We start from the raw sequence: 19,964 nt of genomic DNA on the forward strand, positions 1-19,964 counted from the left end.
ATGAAATTCTTGCAATGATTCACACACCTTGAGGAATGAGCTCAGGGCAATTTTATTGAAATGGTTCTGAGGGACACTATTTGCCTGTTTGGCCACTCTCTACACATGATTTCCTTGAGTATCAGTGGTAAAAGAAATTATGATAAATTAGCCTTCTTCAAGGGGTACTACAGTCTGTGCCTGTGGGATTAATGTGTCTGAAGATGATACTTATAGGCAACAGTACAGCTATGGTCCTGGTCTTGTACCTCTGGTTGTATGGCTCCAGATAATGTCAACAACTAGGTTGTCTCCCTGGATAATTTTTCCTCTCCATGCACTTCTGATGGGAGGGCAATAGTTGTTATAGCCATAGCTAAGTCAGTATTCATTCTGATGTCTCATGGACCAGACAAGGAGTTCAAACACATAAAGGCAAAGAATACCTTCATGTTGTGCCAGTTTAGATACCTATAACAGTCTGCAGGATCAGTCTTTGTAGGGATACATCAGATTTATCTCTATGTGAGAATTCAATAGAGTGAAGGAAAGTATTGGGTCTAAGTGTGAGACATGGACCCAGTATTAGTAGCAACCAGGTTCCCAGGCAAAGTATCCATGGATACCTAGACTTGCCCCTCAGTTCAAGAAGGACAGGGAACTGCTTGAAAGAGTCCAGCGCAGAGCTACAAAGATGATGAAGGGAGTGGAACATCTCCCTTATGAGGAAAGGCTGAGGGAGCTGGGTCTCTTTAGCTTGGAGAAAAGGAGACTGAGGGGTGACCTCATCAATGTTTACAAATATGTAAGGGGTGAGTGTCAGGGAGATGGAGTTAGGCTTTTCTCAGTGATGACCAGTGATAGGACAAGGGGTAATGGGTGCAAATTGGAGCACAGGAGGTTCAAGGTGAATCTCAGGAAGAACTTCTTCCTTGTAAGAGTGACAGAGCCCTGGGACAGGCTGCCCAGGGAGGTTGTGGAGTCTCCTTCACTGGAGACATTCAAAACCCACCTGGATGAGTTCCTGTGTGATGTACTCTAGGTGACCCTGCTCTGGCAGGGGGGTTGGACTAGATGATCTTTCGAGGTCCCTTCCAACCCCTAGGATTCTATGATTCTATGATTCTGCTTCTGTGTATGTCTGCACTTGTCTTTTTAAGACTTAGGGGAAGAATCCCCAAGACTGAGAAAGAGATGATGAGTTTTGAGGAAGGCCAGTTCAGAGCAGCTCCTGATAGAAAAGTAAAAGCATATCAAATGCTCGGTTAGCCTCTCATCACTACCATTAGCAAGAAAAGAACATGAAGTCCCTAAACTGAAGTTCTCATGTTCTCAGAGCTATTAAATGTGAGTGGCAGAAGCTTTTTTCTATCATCATCATTACTAAGATGGTAACAGTTATGCTGGGAAATGCTTTTGAAATACTGTGAGAAATGAAACAGCCAAGAGTACTGCCCAGGTTGCAGTTGATTTAGGGCTTTAGTAGTAGTTACTTAAAAGTAGCCATTAAGTTACTGTTTGGAAGTTGAATACATAACCAACTGTGTTTCAGATATTTTAAAAATATATATTTATGGTGAATTGAGCTTCATTTGTCTGTATTTAGTCCAGAGGTGGTCGAACAGAACCACTTTCATGTCCAACAAAACTGGTTTATTACCTCAGAGATTTTTCAGCATGTGTTCCTGAAGTAATTAGTATGTTTTTGTGCTTTGAGAAGGTTATTCCTGAATAAAATAATGATGTTTTCATGGCAAGTCTAGTGAAAAATGGAAAGACTCAACCATCTAACCCAGGTTTGCTAAATCAGGAGCATTGTGTTAACAAGACTTGGGTTGGGGCCATTTTGAGATATGTGAATTTTTTGAGCCATATAAGATAGGTTCAACATTGAATATTTAAGTGTTTCAGCACAGGAGGACAAGCTCAAAGTTTATTTTTACTCTGACAATGTTTTAGGGAATCAAGGCTGTGCCATGTCATCATCTCTCTTTTCTGTCTTCCTCATTTTATTCCTTGCAATGTTACATTAGCTGGACTTTCACTGAGTTCCAGTGAAAGGGTTTGCAATGTGAATTTGAGATTAATTGGTTGCTACAGTGCTTAAAAAAAAGTATAGACTACTATAGCATAGCAAAAATTATTTAGAAACTAATTCTGTAAGAAACCTTATAGCTTCTTTGCTTTCTCACTGCGTATTTTAATTGTGGTCTACGTTGATTATAAAAATAATCAAAAAGGAGCAAACAGGGAAAAAAGCTTACATTAAACTGAAAATTACATTGTGTCCTATGATATGTGTGTATTTTAAAATTAATCTTTTGAAATACTAATTGAGGACTTGTCCTCTTAAAATTGAAGTAGTGGTGTTGGTAAGGCTGGTCCTTTCTGAATGAGAAGGGTGGGAGGGATCTGGTATACTTCCAGCTGGCAGTTTCTTAAATTTATTCTCAAGTGGTTTGTCAGACTATTGTCAACTTTATTTTCTATGGTGGGATTAAATGACTTCAGTGATGTCATGCAAGAATTCCTCTTTGACTAAGTAATTTCAAGTCCCAAGTACTTCTCTACAAAGTAAGAGTGTTCTCAATGTTATTGCAGGATAACTAAAAAAACCTCAGCAGAACAGGAAAAAGGCTCAAGATTACTCTGTTATTAAAAAGTGAACTAGGGGAATGATGTGGTGTAACAACTTCTGTCTTCAATGTAACCTATTGGTAAAGATACTGAGAAGATTTTCAACTAACTAAAGAGTTACATTATTTGTTTAGTTTTAAAAGCTGAAGTGATTCAAATAACTTCTGTCTTGGTTGTGTGGGCTGAATAAGAATCATTCTCAGGCAAGTGACTTGAATGCAAGCTTTCATCTAACTTTCTCTTCTTCTCTTCCCCTTCCACTCTCTTTTATCTCCCCTTTCATACTACTGAAAACAAAAGCCCTACTTTTACTAGTTTGCAGAAGAAACCTGCCATATGAGAACCAGGAATAAACTGATGAACTGACATCTCCCTGAGCCTGAAGTAAAACTGCTTGAATGCTTTCATTGCTTTAAAAGGGAGAGAAGAATAGGTGACTGTCAGATGACAGTCACCAATGAGAGACAGATTCCCTGGAGAGCTACCTCAAGCCCGTTAACTAAAAGAATTATTGTATGGAATGTCATCCAGGAAAGCATCCAAAGGAGAGAGAGGTTTTTATTTCTTCTGCAAAGGGCAAAATGGCTCTAATGCTGCTGCCCTGATGCCACTCCAACAGGAAGCTCATTCTGGGGAAAGAATATAACACACAGTGACATCACTGGAGGATTATCTAGTGTATTTGAGTGCTGTGAGATTAGCAATTGTTTTAGGTTTTTTTTTCCTGTAATTGCAAGTTGAATGGCATGGATTTAGATTTACTAGAAGCTTTTGTCCTTAAATCACAGGAAGGATTATATTACTGAAATGTGGTTGGGGATAGTGTTGACTGGACATTTCAGGTTGGAGGAAATCAGTCTTTCAGATCATGTTGATATGTATCAGGACAGAATGAAACAAGACAGAATTCACCATGACTTGGTAAAAGGCTGAGACTCCAAGAGATTATGAATATTTTTTTAATATTTTGAGCAGAGTTTTTCCTTAAATGCATGAGTAGTTATTTTTCCCAAGTCTATATTACACTATATGTTTATAAGCTTAGTTATGTTCTATGAAACTTGTCTTTTTTTTTTCATCTTTCAGCCAAAAATGCTACATGCAGCTATTCTGAAGATGCTGGTACTAGATGGTGAATCAGTCTATACCTTGACTTCTAATCCTGTTTTGCTGCTTATAGCCAGGATAATCCTTGTGAATTCAAGAAACAAACTTGCATCTCTTCAGGTAAGAAATGTGATTAATGATTATGACTGCCAGCTACACATTACTTGGTTCTCTTGTTCTTAATGCCTCATTGAATTGGTATAACTTCCATTTCTTTTTCTGTAGCTCAGATTTTTCCCTGGCAAGAAACAGTTCAGACAAAGTAATTACAATTAAACACAAGTATCTTTTTTTTGAAGATTAGCTATTGACTCACTGTCTTCACTAAAAGAGAAGAAAGATGTCTTCATTACCTAGAAAAAACAGAAAATTTAATAGAAAGCAACCTTTTTAAGAGACATACTTTGTGACATTGTTTGAGGAGGTGCTGGGGAGTGTCTTATGTTGCAGCATATATATACTAAGTACTTTTTAACAAGCTTTGGGATACTGTTAAATGTTACTGTATGAGTTATAAGCCATGAGTTGTAAATGCCAAGGAAGTCCTCTGTCTTCTACCTCTTCTGTGGGTATTCATATGGATGCTAACTTAATTGTCTGTTGTGCTTGTACATTTAAAAAAAAAATAAAAAATGAACCTTTTCTTGAGAAGGTTTTTGTCTTTTCTTTATAGTTTAGCAGCAGGAGTCTCTGGAAGTGGGGGACTTTTAACAGCATCAGCTTCTCTTTATTGCATTCCAGTTGAACAGAATTTGGCTGGAGATCAAAATGCCACATGGTCCCTCTTTATGCTTGGCTGAGAACATCCATTCCCAGCTGGGTCTTTGTATGAGTGATGAATTGAACTGTGTGGGAGATGTTGGCTTTGCTGCATATCTGGAAGCCAGGCTTTTCCATTGTTTTCTGTGTTATTCACAGATGAGTGCTGTTGAATTTCAGCACCTGGGTCAGTCAGGGAGTAAGATAACGTACCTGCTATAGAGAATTCCCTTGCTGCCTCCCCTCAGTCTGACATAATGGGGGGCCACCTTCTACCCAGTGGAAGTTGAATTACTTGTGCTTACATCAAGTTGGTATTGTAGTTCAAAGGCAAATAACTGATAAACACTACTTTCATCAACAGGTCAATGTAGGAATTAGAGCTTGCCATTCATTCTCATTTCAGCTTGATTCAAAGGAAGTCTCTTAAAACTTTTGCTTCTTAAAGATTAGTGCAAATAAATTTAAAACAGAGTAAAGTACTCTGAAATATATTAACCAAAGCATTAATGAAGTCCTGTTTTATTTAAAAATGCTGTTGTACCTGGAGGATCAAATGCTTAAAAATCCCAGAATTCTTAATGTGGCTCCCAAAACACTAACATTTCTGATAGAATATTGTACAGAGCTCAGCTGATTTACCTGAAACTTTATAAATATGTTCTCTCTGATTCTAATATTTCTGAGTGGCAAGCCTCAGGCCATTAAGCTAGATACTCAGTTGTGTGGGAAAATGAAATATTCATTATATAAAGCTAAACTGAAGTATTTTGAAACTTCTTATTTAAATTGCCTTTAGGTTTCTAAATAAGCAATGAAATGTTGGGATTTGACGTTTTTCACAAAGTCTGTTGTTTGTGTACTTTTACTCTGTTCAGCTTCTTACTGAAAGTCATATTTCATTGTTTTTTGAAGTAGATGCTATTATTCTTTTTGATGTTTCCTTTCTAGGGACATTACAATCAATTATATGTGATTGGCTTAGACATTTATGGTTGAATACTTACAGCCATCTAGGTCAGTCTGATGTAAACATACATGTATGAAAGGTTCAGAAGATAGGTGCCTCTCAGAATCAAGCAAACAATGTCTCTTTCATAGAAAATGATTAGCTTTTCCATGCATTTCCACCTGCTGCAGCTAGAGGCAGATAAAATATGCTGGACAACTTACATTTTGTGTACACAGCCTTCTAAAATCAGGTATTTGATGAGCTGTGATTCAGCTCTTCTATAGAATGATTACTTAGTTCAGTGAGGTATTTTCCCTTCTGAAATTCCACACACAAATATTAATATTTTTGATTGTGATTATAAGGTGTTATTAGCAGTTCTGGTTCTCTTTCATCTCAAGAAATAAAACCAGGAAAAAATACATAGAAGGGCTACACTGGATGATCAGAAATACTGAATTGCTTCCATACAAAAAGTAGCAAAGAGTCTAGGACTCTTCAGGCTGGAAATACTACTATTGGTTACCTTTTAAAATCATAAATGTGACATAAAATAGGATAAGTAGGGAATAACTTCTTTTTTTTGTCTTTTTCTGTTACAAGAATTAGGAGGTACGAGATCAAAGTAACAAATAGCGGCTCCAGAAGAAGCGCAGACAAGTGCTTCTTTTATCTTCTGTTCATAGAGTTTCTTACTAAACTGTGGTCCTGAAGATTTGCAGAGTTCAAAGAGCATTTAGAGAAATTAACAGAAGAAAAGCCCATCAAACTCGTAGAGCACTGTAGAGTGGCTTGAATATATTCATCTTTATGCTATGTTAGTACTCACGTTTTATATACAAGACCTATTTTGGATGGCTTTATATTTTTTTAGAAATTAGACTTGAATAGATTACAAAATCTATATTTTAAAGCCACATATTTTTTCATTTTTAAAAAAGGATCTATACTTGTTTACTTGAAGTATCCATATTTTCTTTCAGACATTGTCTTGGTGGACTCTAAGATGTTTGAATATTCACCAGCAGTTGTTGGAAGAGAGATCACCTGAGCTATTTACTCTTGCCCAGACCTGTATAAAACAAGGTATATTTCTAATTACTTGGTTTATTGGCCTGCAGCATCAGTTGTAAGATATTATGGGGGAGGGAAATTTGTAGGCGCAACTTTAGCAACACAATGCTTATGTAACTACAAAGAGTAGAGGGGGAACAGAATTTACTTAAATTCACATGGACTTGAATGGCACATGATATTTCTGGCCTCCAAGATGAAAATGGGAATGTGTGATTATAGGCAAAGGCTTTCTTTCCCTGTGCTTAACACTGTTAACTTATCTCAACCTCACTTATCCACAAGCTCACAAGCTATTCTGTAGTGTTTTCATTATTTATTTAACTGATCTCATTTGGGCTTGAAAAGGCAAAGTCCTTGTTCTTCTGCATCTTCAAGGGGAAGATAAACTACTTTTTTCCTTTTATCTATATCCTTATCTAAGTTTTGAAATTTGTTTCCTCTCTGTATTATAGGTAAACAGACAACATTACAACTAAATTATGTAAATATATATATTGCTGTTTACAAAAGTTTAATATAGAAAGTTAAAATGTCAATTATATTGCTTGCTTTTTTTTTTTCTAAGAGGAATAAACTCATAGAGAGACTGTCAATATCATTTGCTACAGCAACTGATAAAACTGAAAAAAGGAGGCAAGCTTTTTATGTACATATACCACTCACCAGTTAGTAGGCTGAAGATTCTTTGTTTAATTTCACAGACCTGAAATTTCCAACCACTTACATTTAAGAATTTTTCTATTGCGTTTAGAGATGAGTTTTCATGTATGTTTTATTTGTCAAAGGCAATATTAAATGCCAAACATTTCAAGTCTCTTCTACTGTATCTTGATGGAGCTTTTTCATCTGAATCATGTGTAGGCCATACAAATCATATGTAAAATAGGAACTGGGTTTTGGTTCTTGAAATTCTGCCAATTATGTAACAAAGATGCTAGTGCAGTAATGAAATGGAGCAGATTATTTTATTGGGTCCTCTGCGGTGAAGAAGTAACTGACTTAATTCTGTCACTGGATGCTAAAAGGACTGGAATGGAAAGGATTTTGTTGCAATTGATGAAAACTATTATTTTGGGGGTTTTTGTCTGCTTTTTTTGAACTTGCTTGTAGAGTTATATTGCACAGGTATGGCAATCTTACCATTAAATTCTGCTTATTCTTTAGTTTGTAACTTTAAAATTTCTAGCTTTTGGCAAGTTACTGATTTGATGCAGATAGTAGAAAGCAATTGACAGGCGTAACTTAAGCAAATAATGATAAATTTGTTGGCAAGTTAATTTATAGGCTAGGACCTGGAGATGGAGGTTGAACTTTAACAGACGCAAAGAATTAAATCTAAGTTGCATTTTTAATTTTCAAATTAAATTATAGCAAATTGAGTTTTACTATAAAAATGCATGTTTTCTTAATGGGCTAGTCTTACAAGTTTAGCCTGTTTAAATGCTTGTACAGAAAAGAAAAAGTCCTTAAAATGTGACTTCCAAGATATGTTGTAGTAGCTAATCTAACACCTAATTCTCATATACATTTTTAAATCAAAGTTGCATAGAGGTGGTTAACAGTTCCAGAGAGGATTATTTTATTTATTTGATGGTTAGGGTTAAGCTTTTTGAGACAAAGTTGTTGCTTGGTTTTAATCTAGTAAGGATCATATCTGTGAGTTAGGTTGAACAGTACTTCTTCTAATAGAGAAATTTGTAGCATATTTATGTGACTGTTACTTTTTCTTCTTAGAAATACCTTGAAACTTGAAATAAAAAAGAAACAGAATTATAAAATTAATTACAATTATTCAGCTAGATGATAGTGGGTAGAGATACAGTAGTTTGTGCAGCCCTGTGTAGAGGATGCTGCTGCATATTCACAGATACTAAATAAATACAGAGATTCTCAGTGACCTGGTTTGAGAGTCCTGGAAATGGTTTTCAGAGATGATGATGTGATGTACCTGTGAATCTATACTGAGTTTTTCCAGGCAGTTTTGTTGCCTGCTGCATCTAACAGTTTATTTACTTTCTAATTAAAGCCATCTGGTATTTCAAACAAATACCTTAGTATTCTATGAAATAAATAATAAACTTTTTAAGCAGTCTTTGATTAGGGTTTGAAAAACCCACCTCCATATATCTGAATTACTAGAGAGAAAGACCTTCAAATTCCACAGAAAATATCTTTCCTGTTTAAAACACATTGTTCTCAAGTGTAAAGTCAATATTATCACCTGAACAGAGAGAACAGCTGCAGTGATCCCCTGCTGTTCTGAGGCAGCTGTTCTCCAGGGCTCAGTGAAGTTTTCCATCCATGTGGCCCTGTGCCAAGCATGGTATGGGATCCCAGTGGGGCGTCTCAAGTTTAGGGCATTGGTACTTCTGTGGAGCTACGTCAATACTAGTAGTGATGAGAAGCTTTCCACAAAGGTTCCTTAAGGTGTCAAAAGTCTCAAATGCCTGAACTTAGGCAGTTTTGGGATTAGCACTGTAAGGAAGTGATATTTATAGAAGAAGTGGTAAATGTATCATTTTGGTTCATATATGGCTTTAGTACAGGTAATTTTATATTCAGATCATTGAAATTCATTAGCTATGGAAAATCAGGAATGTATGATTATAGACAGTAACCTGATTTTTTTTCCTTTGAAATTGAATAAAAATAATTTAATTGGAGAGCTGCATTTTTGTGCAGTTTCCACATGGGTACCTGCACATTCAGTATATTGCAGGCTTCATTGCACTGACAAAAATGGCTCAGACTATGCTGAAAAGCCAATACAAATCCATGTTATTTTATAAAACCCTCAATGCATTTTTGAGTGCTTTTAATAATACTTAATAGAAACCCCCATTTTATTTTTCCCTTATGTAAATAGGATTTTTGTCTTTTGGGAAACCATTAAAGTGGCATTGTGTATGTACAGAACGTGAAAAGCAGGTGAAGATAGCAGATGTCCTAAATCCTTTACTGATTCCACCCCCACATACACACTCTTTTTACAAAAAAAAAAGAAAAAGCAAAGCTTATGTTAGAAAGGCAGATGCTTTATGGTCCTGTGGGCATTATTCTCCTTTTTTAAAGAGAAAGTGTGTTAAATCGTTAATAGGACAAAACCATTAAAACCTCATATTGTTTCTTAATGAAGTGTATACATTACCGAAATTAAATATTTTCTGACAAAATAAAGAAATAAAGCCCAAAGCAAAACCTACTTCCATGTAAGAATAACTAACTCGAATTGTTTTAAGCTTAGCGGTCTGTATTTTACTAGGCAAGAATATTCTATTGTCACTTACTGTATTTGATAGATAGAATTTAAATGTGTAAGAAATACAAATGCTTCTGTGATGGATGAAAAAAATACCGTGTTCTTTCCTAAAGATTTCAGATTTATTTACAGAGGTGTTTTCTCCTATTCAGATGGAGAACATGATCTTTATCACTCAGCAAACCAGTAGTTACAAAAAACCAAAAACAAACCCCTCCAGAAAAAAACCAAAACGAAAACCAAAAACACACATGCAGAAAACCAACTAACCAAAAACCCCTAAAGAGTCCCAAGTCCCCATTCAGTGCTTATTCCGCTGGTGACACATTCTCATTTGAAGTCTGCTACTTAAGGGGGAAGGGAATTATTTCAATATTCTGTGTTCTGAGTTCCTATGTCCTTTAGCAGCTTCGAGACATTAGACTGGTTAATTTCCTGCAAAAGTAATATGTCCTGATTCAGTTTTACTGTAAAATATAAGCCAATCTTAAGCTTCTGGTTTTTTTCTAGTAGTAATCCTTAGATATAAAAGTTGAAAAATGCGTTAAATACACCAACTGTGGAGTTTTAATTGTGTGGAGGTATAAAGAGCAACAGTTCTGTTTTAAGCATAACAGACTTTCCCTCCTTGCATTTTAAATGTATTTTAAAAATATCATTCCCCTGAAATGCAACCTGATAGCTGCTCTTTTTTTTTTTTTTTTTTTTTTTTTTTTTTTTTTTTTTTTTGTCATTTGCAGTGACAGAAGCAGAAGCTTTGTTTACAGGTGGTGAAAGCTGGCACTTAGCAGTTCAGTTTCATCTTGAATGTGCCTATACATTTTTGTATTACTACGACTATAAAAAAGCTAAACAATGTTTCAATACAGCTAAAGACATAACGAAACTGCAGATTAATCTTACAGGTAAGTTTTGCTTGTACAGTGTATGAGGATGGCTGGTTGGGTCAAACTAACCTATGGCTTATTGGGATTTTTTTTTTTATTTTTAATTTTTTTCTTACATATCTAAGTAAAAAGAACTGTGTTTTGAAAAATCTTGACTTTTACCTGGTAAGAATTATTTTTCTGCTAAGAATTATGATAGCTTGGAAAAAAGAAGAGACACGTGCCATCTTAGGTACCATATAATCTCTAATATGGGTGTCTGAGCAGCTGTGGTATTATGATCCTTCCTTCTCGTGTTTCATATAAAATTGTAGGTCTAGTTGCCTCTTTTATGGGACTCCTGAAACTAGTCAGTGTTATGATTAATATTTTTTGTTTCTTTGGAGGCACTTATAAAGACATCTGCAGTTTGATTTGTCTTTCACCTTTTAAGCCACTAGCTTATTCCACGTAAATAGCATTTTAAGGTTACTTCCAGGACTGCTGTTATCACAGGAAGTAAGGAGAGAAGTCAAATTTCGGATGAACAGAAATATCAAGGGTTCAATCACTATGAAGACTTTATAATCATCCTTTCAAAACCTATTCTTTGGAGTCTGGCAGATGAGATTGCTGTACTTGCAACTCCATTTGAGTTACATGTATAGACATGGGACTGTTAGATCTAGCTGGTCCTGCTATGTAATCAAAGTGACATAAAATGGACACATTTTCTGTGTGAGAACTTTTGATTGGCCTGAGTACAAATGCAAGAGTCTAACTTTTTTAAAGACTTATTTGTGGAAAGCACTAAGGAGCTGAAACTTGCAATCTCCTTATCTATTACACCACTATGTCACAAAGCTCGCTGTTCCTTCATACGTAGGAGCTGCAGCTGCCCCTGTTAATACCCTGAGTCAATTTAATATTTTAATTTAAAAAAGACAGAAAACAAGCAAACAAACCCCAAAAAATCTCACACAAAAAAACCCCAGAAAACCAAACAATATTTGTGGAACTTCATGCTAATTTCTTCAAAGGTTTTAAAAGTTTACTTTGCAAAATCTGTAATGAAAATATAGTGGCATAGTGTTTTTGCATAACTATGATTGTATTTAATGATATCTGCTACACAGGAGTAATTTCCATATACTTGTTTGAAGAAATTTAATGTATTTCACATGATCCTACCCTCTTCCTGATGCACATGTACTTCTCATGTGACACACTCCATGTGTGGTCTGTACTACAGACTTGATATTATGAGGTAGTTTTTTTTTAAATAAACGTAGATTTTTCATGTGTTTTCTGGAAAACATCAGTGCCCGTGATGATATTCAAGCTATAAAAATGTAATTAACTAAGAACAAGTAAAATTAAAGTGGCAGGTGGCTATTCATAGCTACATGTTGGATTTTTTTTTGCCTTTAAAGGAGATCTTTTAACATTTTTTATGAATAATTTCTTGAATCTAACCTTAGTAAGAAACCTCTTTTTTGAAGGAGGAGAGGGAGAAGCAGCTTTGGATGCAGTGGAATTACTTGTATTTTTTATTAATTTACCAAGAGCTAAGTCCCAGAGAGATATTGTGGTGATATAGTCTCTTGGAAAAATGTTGTGAAACTCCTACAAGTTCTGTGGTTTGTCTCCATAAATCTATTAGAATAGTTATGAAGGATGTCTAACCTGAAGGCAACTGAACTGAACATGTGGGAGTTGTTGACATTCGAGACAAGTTCATTTGACATGCATGTTTGGGCTAAATGGAAGGAATGTTACATCATCAGAAAAGACTTTGAATAAAAAATTCAACCTCTAGCAAAGACATTTATAAGGCTTTTGGAAGGAATTTCTTTTTTAGGAAAGGATTCTAAGAGGTTTATATTCTTTAATGGTTGTAATCCTTGCTAGTTGAACATTTTATTAGGACATGGAAATGTATGCTGCTGTTAAAAGAGAGAATTTAGAACCAATATTTTCCAAAGTTATTCTGGAAATCAGTGAATAAATCATACTTGTTTTGGCTTATGTACTTTTTTAAAGTCACATTAATCCAGGTTTGTTCTGTATTCATCATATATAAAAAGCATCCTTATGTCCCTTGCAGTGAGTCACAACCATCAATAATTCCACAAAACATTTTCCAGTGGGAGAAGAGTGGTCCTTCTTGCATATAAATGAAGGATGGTAATAAAAAAAATTAAAGTCAACAGATGTGGAGGTTGAATACTGCTGAACTCCAAGATCTCCATATTGTCTGCTTATTGTTTGTATGCTCAGTAATGCACCCCTGGGAACTTTTAATATGGGACAAAAAGTAAAGTCTCTGTGTAGATTCCCTCTCTTTAGTGAGGATATATGGTGGTATAAAGCAAGCAATTTTTTCCCCCCGCTTAAATGTGATATATATTTTTTCCAAATAAAAATGGTTATGTAATGTCCCTGTAATAGCAAGGAATTATTTAGTTTATAAAAATAAATAAATAAATGAGGGATGTGTGCGTGCTTAAGTAAATCACAGTTTCTGGTGGTAGAAGAAAATGTACTGGTAAGCAGCATAACTTTGCAAGTGTTTTATTCAGCTGTTTAAGCAATAAGGCATAATAGGAAGTTAATTACAGCATAATTATTTTCAATATTATTAAAATTTGGAATTGAGTGCTGCCACATAAAATTAGTATGAATAATTTACCCAGTATTTATTTCTGTATGTCTCTGTCTTCTCTGGAGTGTCCCTTGCAATTTCAAGGTGCTATTTTTAGAAACTTTTTTATTTCTTTGTAAGCTCTTAATGCAGAACTTTCCCATTAAAAGAGGTACTTGACAGAAAAGGATAAATCAGTTTAATTTCTGGTTTCCCTGCTGCTCTTTCCATCTCCAGGAAGAAAAGACAGTGACTGCTATTTCAGTGCCTGTGCCAAGTGATTCTTACTGACAATGGTCTCATCATCAGGCCTTTATCACATGAGCAGTCAGTCATCTTTACCTCAAAGATTTCATATCTTGAAAAATTTTCAAGATGGTGATGAAATGAAGAATTTTTCTTGATCTTCATTGGTTCTTCAAAAGCAACAGTAAATTAACATTCAGTTGTCCATTTCTGTTATTTGACTTTCACAGTTCACATTATCTGAGCGTTGTATTGTAGTAACAATTATTAAGGAAACTTCAACAATTTGAGTAATTTTTAGCTCCATTTTGGCTCTGGTTAAGATTCTGTTAAGTTACCATTCTGAAGTTGTTCTTTGATTTTTCTGATTGCAGCTTGCAAACAGGTTGCTAATAGAGGAAGAACAGACCAGCTTTTTTTTCAAATTTGTTATAAATGTCATTTGCCACCCTAAAAGCTAGTAAAAGTTGTCTGAGGGTACAACGAAGAACTGAAGAAACAACATTGAAAGGAATTTCCTTTTGTTTCATATAGTTAAATTTAACCTTCATTGGTTTGCTGTTTCATCCTCTCCCCTGTTACTTTTACTAGTATCTTACATGACATATTCTGGTAACATCATGTCTGTGATTCTTTTTCATAGACCTAAGTCTTCAAATAAAGAGTTGAAATATTTAAAATTATGGCCTGTAAGATGTTACAGGATTTTCCTGTCTCCTTGTCATTAACTTTTAGCAGGCAAAGTGAACAATTGTTTGTGGTTTATTGCTAGGGAGTAAGCAGGGAACTGATGAAACTTGATGACTGAAATTTCAAAGGCAATTTGGTGGGTTATGGGGAATCTACTTAAAAATATCTTTTGAAGACTTGTCTAGCTGTGTTTGTATATTTGTAATATTTATTTCTTTGTATGTCACAGCTAGCAGTGAGAATGCATGTATTTCATTATGAAGAGATCAAGCAGAATTAAACCACTTCTGAATTTCATAGGTTAATTCTCAATGTGTATTTTCTTCGCTTTCATGTGAACAACTTTCTAGTGTATGATGGGACTACTGGTTTTTAGTGTTCATTAATATAAACATTATTTTTCTGTAGGTGCTTTGGGGAAGAGAACACGATTTCAGGAAAAATATGTTGCACAGCTTATTTTGGATGTCCAAAGAACAGATGAATTTCTCCTTCCTCACAGTGAACTAAGTCCAGCTCCAACACCTCTAGAAAACCTCACAATGGTATGTATTTAAGAAGAATTGCTTTTATTTCTTAAAGTGAAAATATTCTCAAGGTTTTCTTGGGTGTCTGCAAGGGAAAAGCGTGCGGCACCTAGGAGAAACTTACTAATGATTTCTGAAAGTTTTAGGAGAAGATGTGGAGCAGTTGTTTGCCTAATATTAAAGGACATGGGATAAAACAGCATGTGACTGTCTGCAAGACAGATGTGGCTACTCAGTTAAAAATGTGTTTGCAAATATGTTAATCAACAGTTTCTATATTAATTTCTAGTCTAAGAGTGATGGAGTTAGGAAAACAGAAGAGTGACAGATTTTCAAAACAGCCTGCAAGGCGTCATAGAAGCACAAAAATTCCTAAGGACTGACAGATGTGTTTAGTAACAGCATGAAGATAGGAAATTGGTCTAGGAGAAGTTCTGGTTGCATTTAGAGTTATTTGAACTTCCTAAAGATGCCAGAGATAAATTGAGGCATTATAGTCCCAAGATTTATTCTTCAGGTTGGAAAGCCTTTATTAAAAAAGGTTATGCCTTGATAGACTTCCTGGTCAAGTCGGGATCTTAAACAAAAAAATTTACAGGACTTTTAATTTGAATGCACAAATATCTTAGGAGACTATCCTAGTTTTTTTTGTTTGTCCAGTGGTATGTCCTTAGTGTTGCATTCAATTTGATGAAGCGATTGCATACATGTCAGAATGAGTGCTAATGATAGAACTACTTCTAGCAACCTATTTAAACATAGTGAGTGCTCAGGGGAGGCCACTTAGTGAGTGTCTGACTTAGTTACAGACTTCAAGTACAACTTACCTAGAGCTGAATGATAAGATGCACTGCTCTCAAAAAGTCCCTAACTGGGATGGTGTATGACTGTTTTTTCCAGTTATTCACAAATTTCTGAAGAATTTGCTATTGTAGTCTGTATCTGATAATGACTTTAGTTTGGAATAAAACAACAAAATCATTTTGATAAAAATGGCAATGCTGTTTTGAGCTCTAGGTATAACCTGGAATGAAATATATTATCCTTGCTAATAAAATAGTATATTCATGTATAATTTTATTGAACAGACCCAAAGCTGCTGGAGTTTAGGTGAGAGTTTGAGAAAAAAAAATTATGGTATTTGGAATATTTAAAAATTAGTCATGTTTTTTATCTATACATTCTCAGAGGTCCATGATTGCTAGACTGAAAACCTGTATGTTTGGAAAGCATTTAACACTAATTTGTTTCAGCTTGTCTATATATATGTAATAAAGGAGGAAATTGTTGATAGTACTGTGAGCAGCAATTTGAAAGGGAAAATCCCTGTCAGCCGTTATTTAAGTATAAAATCAATATTAAGGTAATCTTAAAGTTGTTCTGCATGCTGTTCCTCCTGCATGGCAACCAGCATACTTGTAGCAAAAGTGGTTTGAATGACTGGCCTGTTCAGTTACTCCTCTGGCCTATTCGGTTAGTTATTCTGTCATAATCATGGCAAATAGTGAAATTGCTTTTCATTTTCCATTTTCTGATGTTTGCATTGTCCTTTTTCAAACAGTTCTGTATTTTTTTTCATATTTTGAAGGCATACATGTCTCTGCAGTTGTTTCTGTTTTGAAATATGTTCTATTTCTCCTCCAACAGAATTATGACTTAAATGATGACACAGTGCTTAATGAGATAAAATTAGCAGATGCTGATCAGTACCAGGTGCCTGATTTGTGTGCAGAAGAGCTTGCTGTGATCCTTGGACTGTGGTAAGTTAGTCCATAGCTGCTTAAAAAAGAACTAAACAAAAATGAATCATACTTAAAAAAGAAAAATGTTGTATGAACCATTATGATAATGAAATAATGAAGTTGTGAGTTGACAGGACTTTTTTTCCTTCCTTATAGACCTATCTGTATAGTCTGGCTAAAGTGCTAAAAGGTTTGTATTATACATGGATGGCATTCTCAGTTATCTTAGAGTGAACATTAGTGTTCAGTTCAGAATTTCTGCATTGTTTCATAAATTGCTATATTGTGCTTTTCTCCTGGAAGATCATGTGTATCTGGAAAGGAACAGATACCTTAGTGGTATCTGTTGCTGATTGCCATTGTCACCAGTGTATGTTTTTTCTAATGCAAACAAAGTTTTAGAGACTGACCTCGTTGGTTGAAGAAAGGCAACCTACAGGTAAAGAAAAAGACTAAATGTGAGCATTTTTTTTTTCTATACATTTACTGTGCTTGTAAGTGTTGTACAGCAGAAGTCAGACATGCCCCTTAATTCAACTGAGATTTTTGTTAACTCACAATCAACAGGATGTAGAAATGTTTGTGGATTGCAGAACAAACGGAAAATTGTTACAACTTTTGGACACCATGTTATTACCATTCCATAGGATCCTGTTTAATTACCTGAGTACACGTTTCCTGCTGTGAACTATGTTTCTTTTCAAGTGGTTTACAATGATCAATGGCTAAACAAAGTACTGTTATGGGATCAGTACAAACATTGGTGTATCTGCCCAGGGAGGTGGTTGAGTCACTATCCCTAGAGGTATTCAAGAAACTAGATGTGGCACTTCAGGGCATGCTCTACTGGTTGAAGTTGTAGGGGTATTTTGCGGGGGTTTTTTTGTGTTTTGTTGAGTGGTGTTGTTGTTTGTGTTGATGGTTGGACTCAGTGATCTCAGAGGTCCTTTCCAACCATGACAATTCCTTTCTCCTCCTCAATAACATTTTAAGAGGATATAAAATATTTTCGAAGTGTTGAAATATCTCCTACCAGCTGTCTACAGAAATCCAAGTAACATCTCATGCAGTATGCTTAAGTCAGCTTGTAAATTGCATGCATGAGTCTGAAACAATTAGATATTTTATTTAAACCTGTCTGTTACAATGATGTAAGGAAATAACGGGTTATTTATCAGTAATTCATTTATATAAAAAGGTAACAATCTAAACAGTACCCAGCCAGTTCTATGTGGCATTTGCAATTTGAGGCAGTTTCTTTTAAAGCATTTGGCTATTCTATTTCTTGTTTGCAAATTCCTTTTCTTGCAAATACTGAACAGTTTGTGGAACTAAATCTAAAAGAAAGCATTTATTTCCTATAATAATGAAACTGTAGCTAAAATAAAGTGTAAAGGGGAGGAAAAATTACCCCAGTCTGCTCACTTACACAAAGGTTTCCTATTCTATTGTATCCAGGTTTTGTAGTATCTGTGTAGGAAAAAAGTATCTAGAGGTGTTAACAGATCACCTCTCTGCAGGAGTAATGCAACCTAGAGGAAATAATAAAAGAAACTCCTAGGAGTGCAGAAGCATCACTTGGCTAGGACTTTTTTTTGTATTTTATATGAAAATAAGTGGTCTTGGTGGTATCAAATTTAGTTTACAGTCAAGCATTAAAACTGTGGGCAAAACTTTGTAGAGAGTGTTAAACTAAACTTTCAAAGGCTGATGGGAAAAGATATTAACATTTCAATTTAAACAAAATAAAAAGTTTTAAAAATCCAAGAATGGGGCAACGTATGATTTGAATAATGTGTTAATATAGATGTCAACATGCTGAGAAACTGAGAAGGGAATATGTTTCCCTTGTCACTTAGAAATAGCCCAATATTAGGTTGCTGTTAGAATAGTCAACAGCATCTGTGTGTCAGCAGCTTGGGAGGAAAGTCCCTTCTTATGAATTGATTCACCATTTTTTGAAGGGGAAAGCTTTTAGAAATTAGATACAGCTATATTGAAAATTCTAAGAGAGCAAAGAGAACTGTCTGATGGGTGATTATTTCTTAATCTTTTGCTGCCTCTCAAGGATAAAATGAGGTCAAAATAGTGTTATATTGCTGGTACCTCAGCTCAGTCAAAGACTATGCACCAGTATTTAAATGGTAAGGAAAGTATCAGGAAGCTTAAAACCTAACTTTTATTGTACAGTAATCTGGGTAATCATATATTACAGTTTACACAGTGAGCTGTAGAAACATACTTGAAACAGCTGCATAAGCAATAAATAGCATTAGGACTAATGGATTTTTAACTGAATTACCAATTCCGTTGAGAAATAGAAAAAAAAATCTCTATATACATGTTGGCAATAGAAACATCATAGGAAACTTGGGTAGGTGAAACAGCTACTTGAAATTTGAGAATCTAATACTAGCTGTCTGTCTGTTCTCTAATGGATAGAGCACCTGCAAAGTATGATTCATTTCACTTCAGGCACTTATTTTTACAATGGATTGAATCACTACATTTATCTTGATTTTTGCATGGACTCTGAAGGAGTTTTAGACAGTTAGCTAGGGTAAAGGCCTAAATTTTACATGGTTAAAGTTAGGCAAGATAGATCATCTTAAGCTTATATATATAGGTATATAGAGATATATGATTGCAGCATTCTTTGTGCTTTATGGCAAGGTCATGCAGTATAGCTTGTATCAGAAGTACAAGGCAGCAACAGATAAACAACTGTTTTAATCTCTTTTCATAGGGGAGAACCTTCTCTCTTTTAAGCCTTTGAGATGGCAAAGGTTATATTAAAATGACTGTGAAAGGCCAGAGCTTACACAAGTTGTCCTATGAAAAAAAAGCTACAACATAAAATCTTGGACAGCATTAAAGGTGATAAGTTTTTTCTATTAAATACTTTCTGACACTCTGACCTATAAACTCTGACCTGACAAACATATAATTTAAGTGTAAATTATGATTATTATTTTTTTTTAAATAAACCAAGTACATGTGCCAGACAGAGTGATCTCACTATGGTCAGCTTATGGCAGTTTAAAATAATTGCTACAAAACATATTGCTGTGCATCATTACATACCCCTATGTGAAGAGATTCCACTGGGGAGAAATGAGCTTCCTGTCTTGCTATTCAGAATGCTCACATGAAAAACATTCATCACTTGAAATGCCTTTGTGAAACTTCAGAAATGCTCATGAAGAGATCAGTTTATTTGGTTTGGTTCTTTTTTCGTTCACAAAATTAACACAGCTGGTAATACTGCATAGAAATACAGCAAATGCCCATAAAAATGCATACCTGAAAAGTCTGACCTATCTATTCTTCAACACTTATCTCATGCTAGCTGACTGTAGTTTCAAGCAGTTACCTGAAGAAGTAGAATCTGAATTTTTCTGCACTAGCAGAGAGGTAACGTGCTGGGAAGCATAAGCAAACGAAAACTAAGCAGTTGTCTTCATCTATCTGACTTTATA

The 19,964-nt window shown here is 35.1% G+C and overlaps 1 protein-coding gene across 1 annotated transcript in view; it reads left to right on the forward strand.

Annotated features, from left to right (window-relative positions):
* The window catches only part of LOC104388937 (tetratricopeptide repeat protein 27-like), a gene marked incomplete at both ends in the record, with an annotated part of 57,107 nt that overhangs the window by 11,609 nt on the left and 25,534 nt on the right, over positions 1 to 19,964 (forward strand). The window contains 5 exons of the mRNA XM_009997868.1: positions 3,703 to 3,843; positions 6,418 to 6,520; positions 10,511 to 10,675; positions 14,625 to 14,761; positions 16,391 to 16,503. Of these exons, the coding sequence (XP_009996170.1) occupies positions 3,703 to 3,843; positions 6,418 to 6,520; positions 10,511 to 10,675; positions 14,625 to 14,761; positions 16,391 to 16,503 (659 nt within the window). The remainder of the gene's footprint in view (positions 1 to 3,702; positions 3,844 to 6,417; positions 6,521 to 10,510; positions 10,676 to 14,624; positions 14,762 to 16,390; positions 16,504 to 19,964) is intronic.

This window comes from Chaetura pelagica, unplaced genomic scaffold, assembly GCF_000747805.2.
Source record: "Chaetura pelagica isolate M959 unplaced genomic scaffold, ChaPel_1.0 scaffold1645, whole genome shotgun sequence".
In the NCBI taxonomy this organism is placed as follows: Eukaryota; Metazoa; Chordata; class Aves; order Apodiformes; family Apodidae; genus Chaetura; species Chaetura pelagica.